This window comes from Hyalella azteca, unplaced genomic scaffold (assembly GCF_000764305.2).
Source record: "Hyalella azteca isolate HAZT.00-mixed unplaced genomic scaffold, Hazt_2.0.2 contig2797, whole genome shotgun sequence".
In the NCBI taxonomy this organism is placed as follows: domain Eukaryota; kingdom Metazoa; phylum Arthropoda; class Malacostraca; order Amphipoda; family Hyalellidae; genus Hyalella; species Hyalella azteca.
This window is the reverse complement of record NW_025933058.1, coordinates 30,771-46,911: the sequence shown is the minus strand read 5'-3', so window position 1 is coordinate 46,911 and position 16,141 is coordinate 30,771. Positions and strand designations below refer to the sequence as shown.

At 38.6% G+C, this 16,141-nt stretch overlaps 1 protein-coding gene across 1 annotated transcript; it reads right to left on the bottom strand.

The window, feature by feature from the left end:
* Window positions 1-1,114: 1,114 nt before the first annotated feature.
* LOC108664426 (sialin) lies at window positions 1,115-14,067 on the bottom strand. Its single transcript, XM_018151003.2, has 10 exons — window positions 13,968-14,067; window positions 10,504-10,700; window positions 9,715-9,948; window positions 9,275-9,362; window positions 8,029-8,231; window positions 7,660-7,803; window positions 7,257-7,389; window positions 5,980-6,221; window positions 2,307-2,430; window positions 1,115-1,986 (listed from the first exon to the last, which is right to left on the bottom strand). The coding sequence occupies exons 1-10, from the start codon at window positions 14,065-14,067 to the stop codon at window positions 1,871-1,873; spliced, it is 1,581 nt and encodes a 526-aa protein (XP_018006492.2). The 3' UTR covers window positions 1,115-1,870.
* Window positions 14,068-16,141: the final 2,074 nt, after the last annotated feature.

Sequence of the window (16,141 nt, the reverse complement as noted above, 5' to 3'; positions counted from 1 at the left end):
ATTAAAACAGGGCAAAGTGCATTATTAACCGAAAAAATAATAATAGGTGCTTTGAAATTGGACACTTCTACAAGTCACTCCGAATTGACTTAATGTCTTAGATCAAATTCTATTGCTATCAGTGCTAGAACACCTATTGTTCTAGCACTGATAGCTTTTCATAATAATCACCGCAGTAGTATCAATAAGTATCTTTCGAAGAAGTTTCGTAGCTTAACACTCTTTCTTTCTTGAGAAATGACTCTGAAAATAACGAAATGAAAAATAATGCGTGTAAATGAAAAATAATGCTCCTGCACTTGTATTAAGTCCATTGCAGCAAGTAGTCCACTCCAAACAATCTCTCAGCACACTCGCAGGTGGGCACACTCATTGCACACTACTTTTTCGTCTTGTCACGATGGCTGCCGCCCACTTGATCTTATTGGGTCGCCTGCCGAAAACCACAACTTCCCTGGATGTAATGGACCATCATGATTTCTGCCTTCCGGAACGTAGCCTTCAACACTTCTGGACAATCATATCTAGGTCGTGCGTCGAACCAGCCCTCAGTAGAACGGCCACTCGTCGAAGGACGATAAATTTTGGAGCAGAACTATACTTTCTGAAACCTAACCCCAGATGCGGTGAACGTAAGATTACGTAATTTAACGATGCCCGGAAGTCATATTCGATCCGCGGCCTGGTGGTGCATGGCAGGTTCTATGCAAGACCGGAGGAGGACAACGCCGAGTGGTTCACGGCTGATTGGTGGATGTCCGTAGAGATCCAAGGCGTTCGATTCAGGGCTCGTTGGTGCACAAAATTGGTGGTGCACGGCTGCGCTCCCATCTTATTTCTGCGACGAACTCTGAGACAAACTCTTTCTGCGCTTCAAGGACTTCTGAAATGACACGAAGAATGTTCTGTCAGTACAGAGGGAGTACCAGTATAATGGGCCCACGGACCAGCTATTCGCGTTACTCACCTAACTGGTTCTTCCTTCAACGGAGGTAAACTACAATAACTAATGCTCAGTGCTCGTGAAAGCTGATTATATTGCCCTGACTCTCCACCGGAAGGTAGAACCACCAGTTTTGCCTGGAAGGACTCAATGAAAATTATAAGCCGTGTCTCTGTTCTGTATATTTGATTCTATACTGTTCAATGTCTGCTCGTCTTCAGCAGTACCTATCCTCACCGTCTGTCGATATCTATATAATCCTTTTTAAAACGATCATTATAGCATGGCCTGCAAATCATCTTTGATTAAAATAATTATTTATGCACAAGGATGAGCGTTCATTTTATTTGCGCAATTTGGACTTCGATTTTCGGTTGATAACGGTCGAGCGATCTGAAGCTTCGGAGGCGCGACTGCGTAACTCCACAGAGCTTTCCTCGACTCACGGGATGCAACCTAAGGGATCTTCATTTAACGAATAAATTACATTCGTTGGTTGTCGTTCAATTTTTTTTCCTCTCAGTACAAAACGCATATTAAAATTTGTACACATCTTAAGATTTGAGGCAATTGTTTAATAATCACACATATTGTCGTATGTGCGCTTTTAAGGCATGCCAAACGTATACTGAAGCTTGCTTGCTTGCTTTGTTGGAGGTGTCGTATACTGAAGCAGTTCAAACGAACATAGTAGTACAGAGAAAAAAAAAAGAAAGAAAAAAAGAAAAGAACTTAAAAATAATCTTATATGCATTAGTGAATCGCATGAACATTCATCGTGTAGATTTTTACGAAACATAAAGGGTTAGTTTAAAGTTTGAAGCCACTTTTTAGCTTATTTTAAGTGTCTGTGAGTTCTAGAATCGTCGCATGAACTATTAGCGACAGCTGGAAGATAAGTTTGTTTCGTTTTAAATCGAAACGAAATCAAAACTTTGTTGCAGTCGATGACGGTAGACGGGGTTTCGTTTCTGCCAAGGATGCATCCAACTGCTCCAGTTTTTCAGTAAATATCACCGAAGATTTTCTGCGATCCTCCAAGCCTGTCGAGAATAGGATATGTCAAGTGCATCTATAAAGTTAAGTCAATATTGTCATCGGCATCAACGTAATTTTACAGGCAGTAAGTTTACAAACAGATACATTTTAGCAGCAAATATATTGAGCTTTCAAGAAGCATGATCAAGAATTTAGTGGCGTATACTGCATAATGTCATGATGAAGCCTGGAGTTCTTTCATTAAATAGACTATTATTTCATTGAATATGTTATAAATGACATTATGAGCAAAGAAAATATTAACATTTGGATGAGTCCTTCTAGGGAGCTTTAGGTGAACAACTTAATTGCAACTACCGTCTACCTGGTTCTTCTGCGTAGTTCCATGGCTGGATGTCAGCGCTGATGGTCAGGATATAAATCAGTGCCGTAGCTCCTGTAATTGCGGCCGAAATCAGGAACACCGTCTGCCAGGCTGCCAACGTTTGCTGCCCATATTTTTAAAATCGTCTCTTATGTCGTTGATCCAGATCACAATCAAGTAATAAAATAATTCGTCGTCGCGATATAGCGTTTAATTTTTATTCTAAAATTATACAAACACTGGAAATAGGTCCATGTATTCCGATTTTTATATTATGACGCATGAAGTTTCCTCAGGTCAAAATAATATTATAAAGGTATCGCAGGTCAGATTATTGTGCGAATTTGAGGGACATCATGTGAGTGAATTGGTTTGCGTCACTGTCGCACAGTTGTTAGCGCCACTGTATGTGCAGTGATGACAGCATCGAGATGGATCTTGTCCAGTGATGACAACACCGAGATGGATCTTGTCCTGTGTTGACAACACTGAGATGGATCTTGTCCAGTGATGACAACACCGAGATGGATCTTGTCCAGTGATGACAACAGTGAGATGTTCGAGCCAAGGCAAGCTCAGTTCATTTATCGGTGTCGCTGGTTGGCGGCGCTTCATCGCCGTAAAAATACCGGCATGACCTTGGGTTGGTGTCTCTAAATGAAATCTGGGTACTTGTCGCCTGTAGGATCTAAAGGATGGTGACCAAAGTGAAGACCAAGCCAACTCCATGCCAAGGCGGAGACCATGCCTAGGTGAAGACCTCGCAGGTGGAGACCACGCTAGGGTGGAGATCACGCTAGGTTGGAGACCATGCCAGGGTCAGGACAACGCCAGGGTGAAGACCACTTCAAGGAGGATAGCCTACCAAAGACATGACCCAACAAAGGGGGAGACTACGCCAGAGTGCAGATTACGCCAAGGTGAAGAACACGTCTAAATGAAAACCACACCAAAGAGAAGACCATTTCAGGAAGGAGTCCCCGCCAGAGAGGAGAGCACACTAGTTCAGGCTTGTAGCACTGGGGACCAATCACACCTGGAGCACCAACCACACATGGGGGACCACAGCAACTGGTGAGGCCTTACACGACCGGGAGATGGCCAGAAACCTCTATCTTGACGGCGAGTCAACTCAGAATTATTGCAGTAAGTGGCCACGAGTGTTGATTGGTGATCATGAGTTAGTCTCAAGCAAATACCACCACTGGCTCAACGCTTCGAAACTGGGCAACACTGTTCCACCAATTGACTTTTGTTGTTCCGCGCTGACGTGGCAGCCGGGCGCAGCCGACTGCTGCCGCTGGAGTTAGGTACAGCTCACCTCTCCCTTTAACGGTCCAAACAACACTCCAGCGTTTGATTTGAAATTTATTGAACAATTCTTGACCAATCCATTTCCGAATCTATTTTCTATTACCAAGTAGTCCGTGCGCGATTATTCTTTATAGTTCCACCAGAGCTGGGCAGCGCTACTTGGAAATGTAGCGGGGCTACCACTACCGCTACATGCTCTAAATGTAGCGGGCGCTACCGCTACCGCTACACCCACTATATTGTAACGGGCGCTACCGCTACAGTAAAATGTAGCGCGCTACATTAGCCGCTACAATGGCCGAAATTATTGGAAATCTCTAAATATTTATTGTTCTGCTATTGGGATTTACTCATTAACATTTAATGATAATAAAACATTTTTAAAACATATCAATGCAACTTTATTGCAATTAACCTAACCGAACTAGTATGGGTTACCCCAGGGTTAGATACAGTAAATAGAAGTTACAGTTATTTTTATGTTTTACCTTCCCTACATGGATGTGAACTTTATTCTACCAATCTAAGAAATTATCCACATATACATATAAAAATCAGTCTTTTTTATATATATGTGGATTATTTTTGAGATTGGTAGATTAAAGTAGACATCCATGTAGGGAAGGTGGATCATAAAAATAACTGTGTAAAAATAACTGTAAGCAAACTGAAAGATGAAAAAACCTGTAAGTGGTAACTGGTAACAACTTAACAAGTAACAACTAACATGTTGACTCTAGTAACAGGCTGAGGTTGACAACATTACACCGAAATCTTTCGTACAGTTTTATTCTGTAATTTAAATTATGTATGTATCATGCTGGTTTTTAAATAATATTTAATACTATTAAGGGGACCGGCTACCCTAAAAATCGGAAATTTTGGCTTTACCGTTTTCTTGACTCATTTTGTAGCTGCTGAAAAGGCGCGTCTAACGCAGTTTACCGCATGTCTGTGCGTGCTATAATTTTGCGTAAGACAATTTTAAATATATATATATGAACATTTTTTAACAATATGTACAAAGATTTATTTGAATTAAATCTGTATATATATGTAGATCATTACTCTCGTTAATTACAAAGTGTTTGCACTCGTTTGAAAGCTACAAACGAGACGCGTTCAACAAAGCTACTACCATAGATGTACATGCAATACTTTTTTGTGTAATGCAGTCTTGAACTTTTATAAAATGATCATTTTATATCATTAATTACAAATAAATGGTATTTATATACCATATTATTTAGGTTAATTGCAAAGTGTTTGCACTCGCTTGAAAGCTACAAACAAGATGCGTTTAACAAAGCTACTATCATGGATGTTCATGCAATAGTTTTTGCGTAATGCAGTTGTAAAGTTATGTAAAATGAATATTTTATATATATATATATTTATCTATAAAAAGTCCCATTTATAGCCTATTATTCACGTTAAATTGAACATAAATAGGTCTAAAGACGCGTGCTGGTACCTTGAATGCAAATAATTGGCAATGGGAAAGCTTGGGCTACAATATCAAGACTTTTTGGGCATATTCTTCTGTTTTCAATGAATTTTACTTTATTTGGCTCCCCTGAACAATTTAAAAATCCAAAAAACGCCATCTTAAAAAAAGTATAACTCCAACAGTTTGCAAGCTACGGCAATGATAGACATACCATTCGATTTGTAAAAACAATACCTAGCGACTCTAGAAGCCTTTTTTTAATATGTGCATGTTTTGACTTATATATGGGAGGGAGGAAGGTGGAGGGGTAAAAATGTGAAAAAATGGGAAGAACGCGAAAAAACGATGAGGACAATAAAAAATCGTGGCTCTACAGTCGCTAGATATTGTTGTTACAAATCGAATGATATGTGTCTCGAAATTGTAGCATGTGATTTGCAAAAGTTATAAACTTTTTTAGAGTACCCCTTATTTGCCGTTTTCTATTAATTTCACGTTTTCTTTCATTTTTTAAATTTACATGAAGAAAAAGGTCTTAGATTTCTGTTTTACATATGTGTATCAAGTTTCAAAACGATCCGTCTGTAAACAAAAAAGTTTTGTTGGAGGGTAGCCGGTCCCTTTAAGTAAAATCTAAAGGCTTTATCCATAAATGTAGCGGTAGCGCTGTAGCGGCAAAACCTCGTATCGCTACTTAAATATGTAGGGGGCGCTACCGCTACCGCTACCGCTACATTGCCTTAAATGTAGAGCCGCTACCGCTACCGCTACTGAAAATGTAGCGGCCGCTACATGTAGCGCGCTACTGCCCACCTCTGAGTTCCACTTAGATTAGTCTTTCAAATTTCTGGCAATACATCTGTAGAAAAGTCTGATGTAGCCTTTTCGTAAAGTCAAGGAGAAACTCACGTTGTCATTGGTAATGGCTCCAGTCACAGCTGGGGAAGCGAAGCCTGGGATGGTACCGAAAGTGTTAGTCAGTCCCATGAGGGTACCGGCGTAGCAAGGTGCCAGGTCCACGTGTGAACATAAGTGCCCCGAGTAACAAGCGCCGCACGCGCCCACTGCGATGCACAGGATGACGATGGCAAGGGTGCGGTTGCAACCCACAAAGCACATGCCGATCAGCGCCAGCATCGGTACGAAGCACGCTGCCGGCGACAACAAACGTTTAATTTTATGGCCTCACATAAGTGCTGATATTCCAAAGGCCATAAGCTAGACCAGCTCCGCACTGCTGATAGCCATTGCAACGTTAGACCAAAGCCACTGCTTCAGCCACTCCGTCTCCCTTGATATGTAAATCTAGGATAGCCCTGCTTCCACACTTATCATGACTCTCCATCTTGCAGCCAAGGATCAGAGAGTCAATATTTTGCAGCCTCATTTCGATTTGCATGTCGAAATGAGGAAATGAGCTGCAGTAGCTGGCTTCCGTCCAGTAAAAGCCAGAAATAAGGGCCACAGTGGGCCCTTTAAAAAACAATAGATATCTCTCATTTGAGATGACCAGGGCATCTGCAGACTGCAAGGAGCGCAGTTTAAAGAGGTGTTAAGCAACCCTCGTTACTCAAGACAAGACATTGAGATTGGAGTGGATCAGGAACTTAGTGGAGTTAGAGTGCTGAATAAAATTGAGTTTGATTTGCACCATTGCTTGGAAGTGTTCAGTTAGCAGATGGAAAGTGTATTGGCGAACTAGAGAATTATGACTGTTCAATTTTTAAAATTATTTTTGTTAGTGCTTCACGATTCCTTCAAATGTCGGAATTTCGAGGGATTGTGATTTTCGAAATACGCGATTCTATAGCGTTAGATGGTTCAAATATTGATATGGTAATATTAACTAGCTTTTGTACCATGTACAACGATCCCAGTTGGAACGTTGCTGAAACTGTATTGTTCGACGCACGATGCGTGCAATAATGGATAAAGATTTAATGAAGAATTTATGTTCATGCAATTTGATGCCCAATAATTTTAATTCGTTGTCGTTTTAATAAATAAGTATTGTACGTGTTACTTGCATCTGGATGTTTACCGACGATTTCCCACGATAAAAAATCGATAGGATCGAAATTCGAAGCATACCCTTATTAACAATAATCTTTCAAACGACAAGGAACGAATCTTGTAGAGTTTCATGGGTGTAGTATAAATGTATTTGAGTTTTCATGGATACTCACCAACTGCCATTGCGAGTCTGCGAACGTTTAAGATACGAATCGTTTTGTTTTTTGTGAGGTGATCCATGAGGAGACTGTGGAACAAACTGTAAACGTACATGATGGCGTACGGCAAAGCGGAGAGCAGGCCGTTCTGAAATCAGAACGGGAAATTTAATGCGGTATTTTTTCACGCACAAGCCAATTTTTTCAGAATATTTGAATTATTAAACATTATCGAGTATTGATCATTTTTTATGACGTGCATCTTAGATTACGTAATTTTATTAACATCAGCACACTTTCAGAGCTGATAGGTTAGCCGTCTTCTGCTTATATTCACTTGATGTGTTTATTTTTATTCATAGGTAATCGTTGGGTAATAGTACTCAGCTACAGCTCGAAAAAATTTTTGACTGCTCACGCTGCTGAGGCTGAAGTGTTGGATCCTGTCCAGGTAGGTAGGCAGCTCGGTGAGTAAGGTGTAGAAGACCCAATTGAATCCGAAGTGAATCACAATAATCGACCACACAGGTTTGCTCGTCCATATGGATTTCCATGGAGTTTTCTGTTACACCAATAAGTGAAGAAGTACAACGGTGCTACTTTCCACCCAAATTGGTACTTGCTATAAACTCATCACTCATTTTTTGTCTGAAGTTTGAGCATAACAAACTTTGAATAATTTTGAATCTAAGAATGAAGTCTCTAGATGAAAAAAAACAAATGAATAAAATGCGTCATTTGATGCACGTTTCTGGTTTCAAAATCAAAGAAAATTATCAAGACTTACTTTTGCTGAAGTGGAAGTTTTGAGTTGTGCAATAGGCTTGAGGTATTCCAGCTCGTGTTTGGATATCCTGGGATGTTGCGCTGGGTTGTCGTAGACCAGAGGGAACCAAAACACGGACCAGACGACGCCCAGACTGCCGAACACGTAGAACACCGAAGGCCAGCCGCCCAGGAACGATGAGTTGCACATGAATCCGCTGGCTGCTTTTGGTGTCCGGTAATGTAGTTCATTTATTTTCGTGTCCGGTTTTTAAGTACAAACTAATTGCGTTTTGGAACTACATTACCGGACACCAAAAAAACGCCAACCTCGTTAGGTTAGGGTTAGAGTTAGGGTTAGGTGTGTCTAAAAACCTTCTTTAGGTTGCTAGAGACCGTTTTACTGAGGTTAGGTCCAGCCAGGTCAAGTTTTTTTTATATATTTTTTGCAATTTATGAAAAAAAATAATTAAAGTCCGGTAAAGTGGAAATATAATATTTTTAGTGTTATTTAAAATGAGAGCTACCTGTAATTGAAGCTTGAAAATGGCAATTAATGGGCAATTTCTTATGAACTTGGCCGAATTTCTAATGCCATATGGTTTAAATTGTAAATCTATTCCAGTTATTCATTAATGAGGCAAACCTGCAGTATATCGATAACAATCAACATATTTTTTAAAGCTGTGTTTCCATGCCATAAATACTTTTCATTATTTAGTGCTATTTAATTTATTTAAAAAGAATGACTATATTAGGAGTTATCAGTTGCACAACTTCCAACACAAATAATATTATGTCCCGTTTTATTACTATACTTATTATTACCCGATAGTTAAATTGTTTAATTATTCCTTAACTTTTATGGAATTTTCATTCCATTCATTTAGATGTGATAAGTCACTTCTGAACAATTAAATGTTGTTAGGTTTAATCACTCCCATGATTTCTTTTCATTTCATCTACTTTCTATTCAGCCACATGGAACTGAATAATTTACGAACAGATTAATAACGCGTTATTCGAATTATTAGATAACAGTTGGCCATCTCTTAAGAATTGAACAAAATGATATTGCTAGTAGGAATACGTTCAAATTGAGCAATTATTGAACTACATTGAGATCTTTATGAAAACACCCTTTTAAAATACGATTTACCGGATAATTAGATGTATGCTGCGCGAGAACAAATTTTAGGTAATTGTTAAGCATTTTATATTCAAAATTCTCTAATGTTTGTGCACAAAATCAATATTATCGGAGTTACCTGCGTATATGAAGGCTGAATATTTTGATCTCTCTTCTGGCAGCACCCATGCTGCGATCAGAGAGTTGGCTGAAGGAAAGCTCGTTGCCTTTCAGGTGCAAAGCAAAATAAATCAGATTAATTATTACTCAATAATTTATTAATACAATGATATAGCCCGCTGAAAAAGTTATTCCGTATACCATAAGGTTATCCTCGACCTAGCACGAGATAGACCACATCCGAGATATGAAAATTAATTTATTTTACACACACAATACAATTTACACAGCGTAAAAGCCGTTTTCGACATGCTTCATGGCTTGTCCATTAAATAAGGTGTTACCCCGACATGAGGAGTAACGTGGATACGGACTCTAATTCCCGCGACTCAAACCTGAAAAAGCTGCAAACGATACACGCATTCTTGCTTCATTTATCAGTAATCGTTTATTCTTCACCTCAGTCATCCCCTCCAGTATTCTGAGAGCGATGAAAAGACCATCAGAAGTTCTGGCCGCCCAAGGCGTGAGCAAAGTCAGCACCGACGTCAGCAAGATGCCCACACCTCCCACCAGCCTGCCCCCGAAGCGCTCAGCAGCGATGCCCGACAGCAGGTTGGTGCACGCGTAGCCGTAGTAGAACGAACCCAGGATCAGACCCTGGGTCTTCTCGTCCCAATCAAACTCGCCTGGCTGCACCAGGTTTACATGTTTGAGTTTAAACTTAAAAACCTCCGTTGTGGAGGTGACATCTTGGCTGTTGGTGTCTTAACTAATTTATGGATTAAGTTTCATTGCCATAAGAGAGTTGTAAGCCATTTATTTTGTTCCAACGTTACATTTAAGATTCACGGCTTGTAGATTTGCGCATATTTGATTGCAAAAAGCAAACGTGTCTATTGCTCAAGGTCATACATATTTAAGACTTTGGATCTAGAAGTTTATTCTTTAACTGGCATCCTCGTTTAGCACCATTTCCATCACTAAGATGGTTCATCGAAATCTGTCAATCTAGTAAGGTAACCTTTTGACCCTCCGTGATTGATTAATGTAGTTTATAATTTATGTTGAATACTCTGTATAGGAAAAAAGAGAGCATAGGCTGCTGTGTTTGAATTCTGTCAATCATCCACTTCTCAAGCAGCAATTGTTTTTGTCCTTAGTTACCATAATTCACAAAATTATTGATCTTTCTCAAAAATATTATTTTTCATCCTCGTCGTCTTCAACCATAATCCTTTATCGTACCTGGCTGTAGCCATCGTCCTGTCCGTAGTCGTCGGGCAAGGGGCAGGCGAGGTCATCGTCTGTGAAGTTGGTGTTCGTGGTCACGTTCTTGGCGACCATCGCGACGATGGCGACGGAAAGGTTCACGCGCATGGCGTAGATCACAGCGAACCCCAGGAAGCCCATGAACGCGAACGTGTGGCGGGCTCCCCATATCTCTGAATAATTTTTATTAAGGGGACCATGTCGGTCCAAAATCGACGGGTTTGGCTTTTCCGGTTTTTAGTCTAATCTTAAAGCTGACATTCTGAGCTATCCAACGGTACCATTACCATCTCTGTACGTTGATTTATGCGTTCACTAGAGATTCCGCAAGGGGGGAGGTGGGGGGTCTGTAAGAAATAAGACTGGAACAAATTCGCTGCCCAGCCTATAAATAGAGTCTCTACTGTGTCTGTGAGTGAAGCTCAGTTACTCTCCTGTCGTTGAACGGGGAGGTGTACATGTAGTCGCTCCCACCATCCTTGACTGGTACAAGCTCCAGTAACGTTTAGTTTCGTATCTTTGCTACATTGAGTGGCAATTCGGATGGGTGCGGGACTTTGTCGGGCTGCTCTGAACATTCACACTATTTGTCACGACAAACTTTATAACCCTATAGTTTTGAAGCTACAGCGATGATACATATACCATTCGATTAGTAATAAAAAGATCTAGCGATTCTCAAGTCATTTTTCGATTTTGTTTTAGTTTGGATTATATATTGCAAAATGGGGGGAGGGGAAATTGGGGGAAATTTCGAAAATTCGAAATTTTTCGGAAAAATCACCATAACAAGAGAACCTAGAAAAAAATTGAAAAAGTAGCCCGACAATCGCTAGATATTGTCTATACGCATAGAATAATACGTGTTTCGATGCTATAGCATGTGATTTGCAACAGTTATGAACTGTTTTAGAGTACCCCCTTTTTGGCCGTTTCTATGAATTTCACGTTTTCTTTCATTTTTTTTCGAAAATTTCACATGAAAAAAATAGTCGTCATTTTCGATTTTACACATGTGTACCAAGTTTTGAGATGATCCTTCCCTAAATATAGAAAATAGATTTTGACCGACATGGTCCCCTTAAGTGCAACTCAAACACTATAAATTTCCCGTTGTTATTCCATTTTGACTGTCCAAAATAGCGCTTTTCAGTTTTCAATTACGAATAATATAATATACATAGATATAGTTAAACCTTCTATTAGCACCAAAAAGCATACGAGATGCACTTTATCACATTTTAGTGCTATTTCCATCAGAGAAGCATGTAATTTTATTGAATTAAAAATATGAATGTCACTCGTTTGCTTGCATCGCAAAATAACATGAAATTTAAAAGCTAATTGCATTGTTTTCCTAACAGTCTGGTCTCTACTAAAATCAAGAAATTCACGTCGAAACGATAAAATGAGGTCGTTCTGAGGCGCGATAGTAGGAACGTTGTTTATTGTTCTTTTCCATACTTCGGCTCCGCGTTCGAAGCTTTGTCTAGCGAACTAAAATACTTGTTCATGAAATACTTCCCGATTGACAATCTTCATGTTTCGTTGGAAAATAATTTAAAACCGATTCTGTCTTTAGATAGAAAGACATGCTCCGTATTCATATGCGACAGTCCCTATTTCCGAATATTGTTGTGCACGATGTGCATCTGCGTATGTTTGGATGACGTCACACAATCTTTATTTATGGTCGCAAAGCATAAGGGCAGGAGTTGTAGGACTGAGCAGTTCCTATCGCGCGCTTCACATTCTGCTGGGCGCATCCGAGCCGAGCAGTGTGATGTCCCTATATCAGATAGGGAATTTAAGGCGTTAGCTTTAACTGCGTATTTTAGAATCCTTGTTCATTTTCAAACAGAGGCCCAGTTTGAATTCAGCGTTTAGCTCCTATCCACTTGATATTGTGAATAAATAGGTTTTTATAATTTTTTATGTGAGTTTTGTCCTTTATTTGTAAATTTAGTTTCTAATTTCGGTTCCGTGAATTTAGATTGTATTAACTTGGGATTTATCTGCTTTCTCGAATCTTCGAACTGACGGTGGAAATGAACCCCGAAAGGTTTTTTAGGAAGATATTAAGAACTTGTGGCGAATTTTCTTTGCTTTAAAATTTAATGAAAAAAAAAAAAATATTTTGGAAACGATCATTAGGTTCAATTTTAAAAGGTAAGACATATTTCATCGGCGCAAAAATTTTCACCTCATAGAGTAATTTTAAAAATTTGTGTACTTTATTTTACCACATTTTTGTTTTACGATTTCATTGACTATCATGGAGTTTGAAGGCGCTTACGTAAGGAATCATGAATGTGTATTCTGCACCTAATTTAGTAAACAAGAACATAATAATCTAATCTAAGATAGGCTCACAGGTTGTTTTGCAAGATGACGCTTCGCTTATATATGTTTTTTTCCTTTTTACATCAATATACAGTTTATGAATTATTTATGAAAAGTGTAAGAATATGCGCTGGTTATCATGTTTAAAGATGTGTTTAGTATTTTTAATTCCGGCATCATTATGCGATTGGTTTTAATTCCCTTGAGTACGCATGAGTCAAAAATATAAATACGCAATAATATGATCAACGTACTCATCATTTTGAGTCCCATGAGTGTTACTCGAACACTACAAGCATTTTTAAACTACCATCACCATAAAATGAATGGCATTCTAATTGATGTATATGAGGTAAATATCCCAAGTCATGTATACAACACATGAATGTGTCTTATATTTTATATAATTTATAAGAATATGATCCAGATAATAAAACAAGAAAAAAACCTACTTTAGTTTATACTTTAGAATTTTTATTTAGCTTAAATTTATCCTGTCAAAATTTTATCCCTTATCTTATAATTTCGACATATATCGATTCTCCTCAGATGAGACATAGATTACAGGAATATAATCAACGTTATTTCGTGCAATAACATTTTGTTTACATTCATGAATATAAATTAAATTTTATGTACTTTGAGGCTCTTATCTCCTCTGCATTAGATGTCAAAGTCAATCTTTGCGTACACTTGTGCCCGTCTTGATTAATAATCCATCAGAGTAAAGTTTTCGAGAGTAATTGATAAAATTAGTTAATGAAAGGAGTTAATAGTTTAAATATAGTGTATAACAACTGATAAATTATGAGTGAACATTATTGGAATGACAAAATATTTACACGCATTGTGTAACAATTCAACAGTCAATGAGACTCAATGATTATGAGAACTATAAAACACAACAATAAATTATTTTAAACTTTACCCATATTTTGCAGAATTTTAACTGTCATAGTGATCCCGATGTAAAAATTTTAGTTAAAAGAATAGTTAGGAAGTTTTAATTTCCAAAATTGCACCATTAAATATTCACCTAAAACAGAAATAATGTGAACGTCACCGTGAATTATATAATTTGATTAGCAATCACCCACCTTTGTTTCCATCGCTGGTGTCCTCAGGAGGCGCGGATTGCGTTGCACGTAAACTCTTTCCTCCGGCAGAGCTCGCCAGACTTTCTCGATCATCTTTCATGGTACAGGGTGCGGCGTGGGAACTTACTCTTTTAAAAAAATCACAAAGTAAAAAGTATTAAAGATAGCGTTTTAATTCTTTCTTTTTTACAAAGAGCTACATTTAAAGTTTCGTTGGGTTTACTTACAAGTTTAATTCTTGAATATTACATCTTNAGCACATGATTGTCATGGTAAGGTTGGGAAGGATGTGTGAGGGTGGCTTCTACTTAACCACAACAGCACATGATTGTCATGGTAAGGTTGGGAAGGATGTGTGAGGGTGGCTTCTACTTAACCACAACAGCACATGATTGTCATGGTAAGGTTGGGAAGGATGTGTGAGGGTGGCTTCTACTTAACCACAACAGCACGTGATTGTCATGGTAAGGTTGGGAAGGATGTGTGAGGGTGGCCTCTACTTAATCACAACAGCACGTAATTGTCAGGGTAAGGTTGGTAGGATGTGTGAGGGTGGCCTCTACTTAACCACAACAGCATGTGATTGTCATGGTAAGGATAGGAAGTATATAAGGGGATGTGGCCTCTACTCTACCACAACAGCACGTGATTGTCATGGTAAGGATAGGAAGTATATAAGGGGATGTGGCCTCTACTTTACCACAACAGCACGTGATTGTCAAGGTAAGGATGGAAGGATGTGTGAGGGTGGCTTCCAGTTTACAACACCACGTGTTTGTTATGGTAAAGTTAGGAAAGAAGTGTGAGGAAGGCACAGAAGCGACTGTTTTGACCGTAGGTGGCTGCTGTGTGATTAAGTCTAGACTTACGATAGCGATAAGGAGGCGCGTGTTATCTATTTTTGCGGCTATGGTACTAATTACCCATGATTTAGAAAAAATAAGCTAAGATGACAAATCGTGGGAGATGATTAGATAGCCTAAAGTTGTTGTTGGGTTGGTGTGGCAATGAAGCAGGTGTGCAAGGTTATTGGTGTTAAAAGTTCTAAACATATGCGGAGAACTTATTCAAACCAATGAAGTTTTTATTCCCGAAGTTGATTTTTACGATTCGATGGTGCATTTTGTTTAAAGGTCAAAGAAAAACAAAAGGATATAAATTTAGCAGGGTATAAATATTTAAATGCCCTTTACAATGGTTTGCACAATGCGCAATGTCATTGACAGTTTAAATCACTTGAGACCTTTATAAAGCCAATTTCCTTTTTTCAATTAAATACTAGAAGGATATATCACACTTTAAATTCAATTAAATATCAATATAATATTACCATGAATATATAATAGCTTCTCTGAACTTTAAACTAATATTCATTTCGAAAAAAACGACTACAACATTTAGGATTACTCCTTAGCATGTTCCAAAAGCTGCATATTTTCGAGGAAGTTAGACACCCTTGCGGAAGTGAGATACCTTGAGTGTCTCACTTGTGAGACACCTTGAGTTTCGAGACACCCTTGCGAAATTGTTACGGTGGCTGGCGAGCTGGGCCCATTTTCCTGGCTATGGCCTGCGTATGCCTGATATGTCTACCAGGCCCATTGACTTTCAGTGAATACCTAAAATTTAGTAACGACCTCTGAAGCTATAACTTGTTTGGATAATAAATTGGCAACTCAGCTTCGTGTTGCTTCGTATGCCCAACCCCTGATAGCTGACAATTCCCTAATCCCATTCCCAGTAATTTCAATTCTCAAAATTCTGACATTAATTTGTAATCTGAAGTAATGTCAAATAAAAAAAGACCAGTTGTAACTTACAGTTAGCATAGAGTTTTAATTTAATTTCCGTTTTAAATTTGAAATACACTTAAATTTTTACTCATGAATGAAATGTGCACTTACCGAATGAAATGTGCACTTACCAAATTAAAAATATTATCTACCGTAATTAAAATGCCTTTCTCTCATTTTTGCAATGGTTCATGTCATCATCACTAAAAGTTAAGCGTCATGTCCTGATAATATCCCGATATGATTGGGTTCGTGGGAATAGGCGCTGAAAGAGCCCTCATAAATAATCAGCGCTAATAAGCTTCAAACAAACAAAAAAACTTACGAACAAACGCACAAAAACACAGAAACACTCACAAATTTATAATGATTAATGTATAA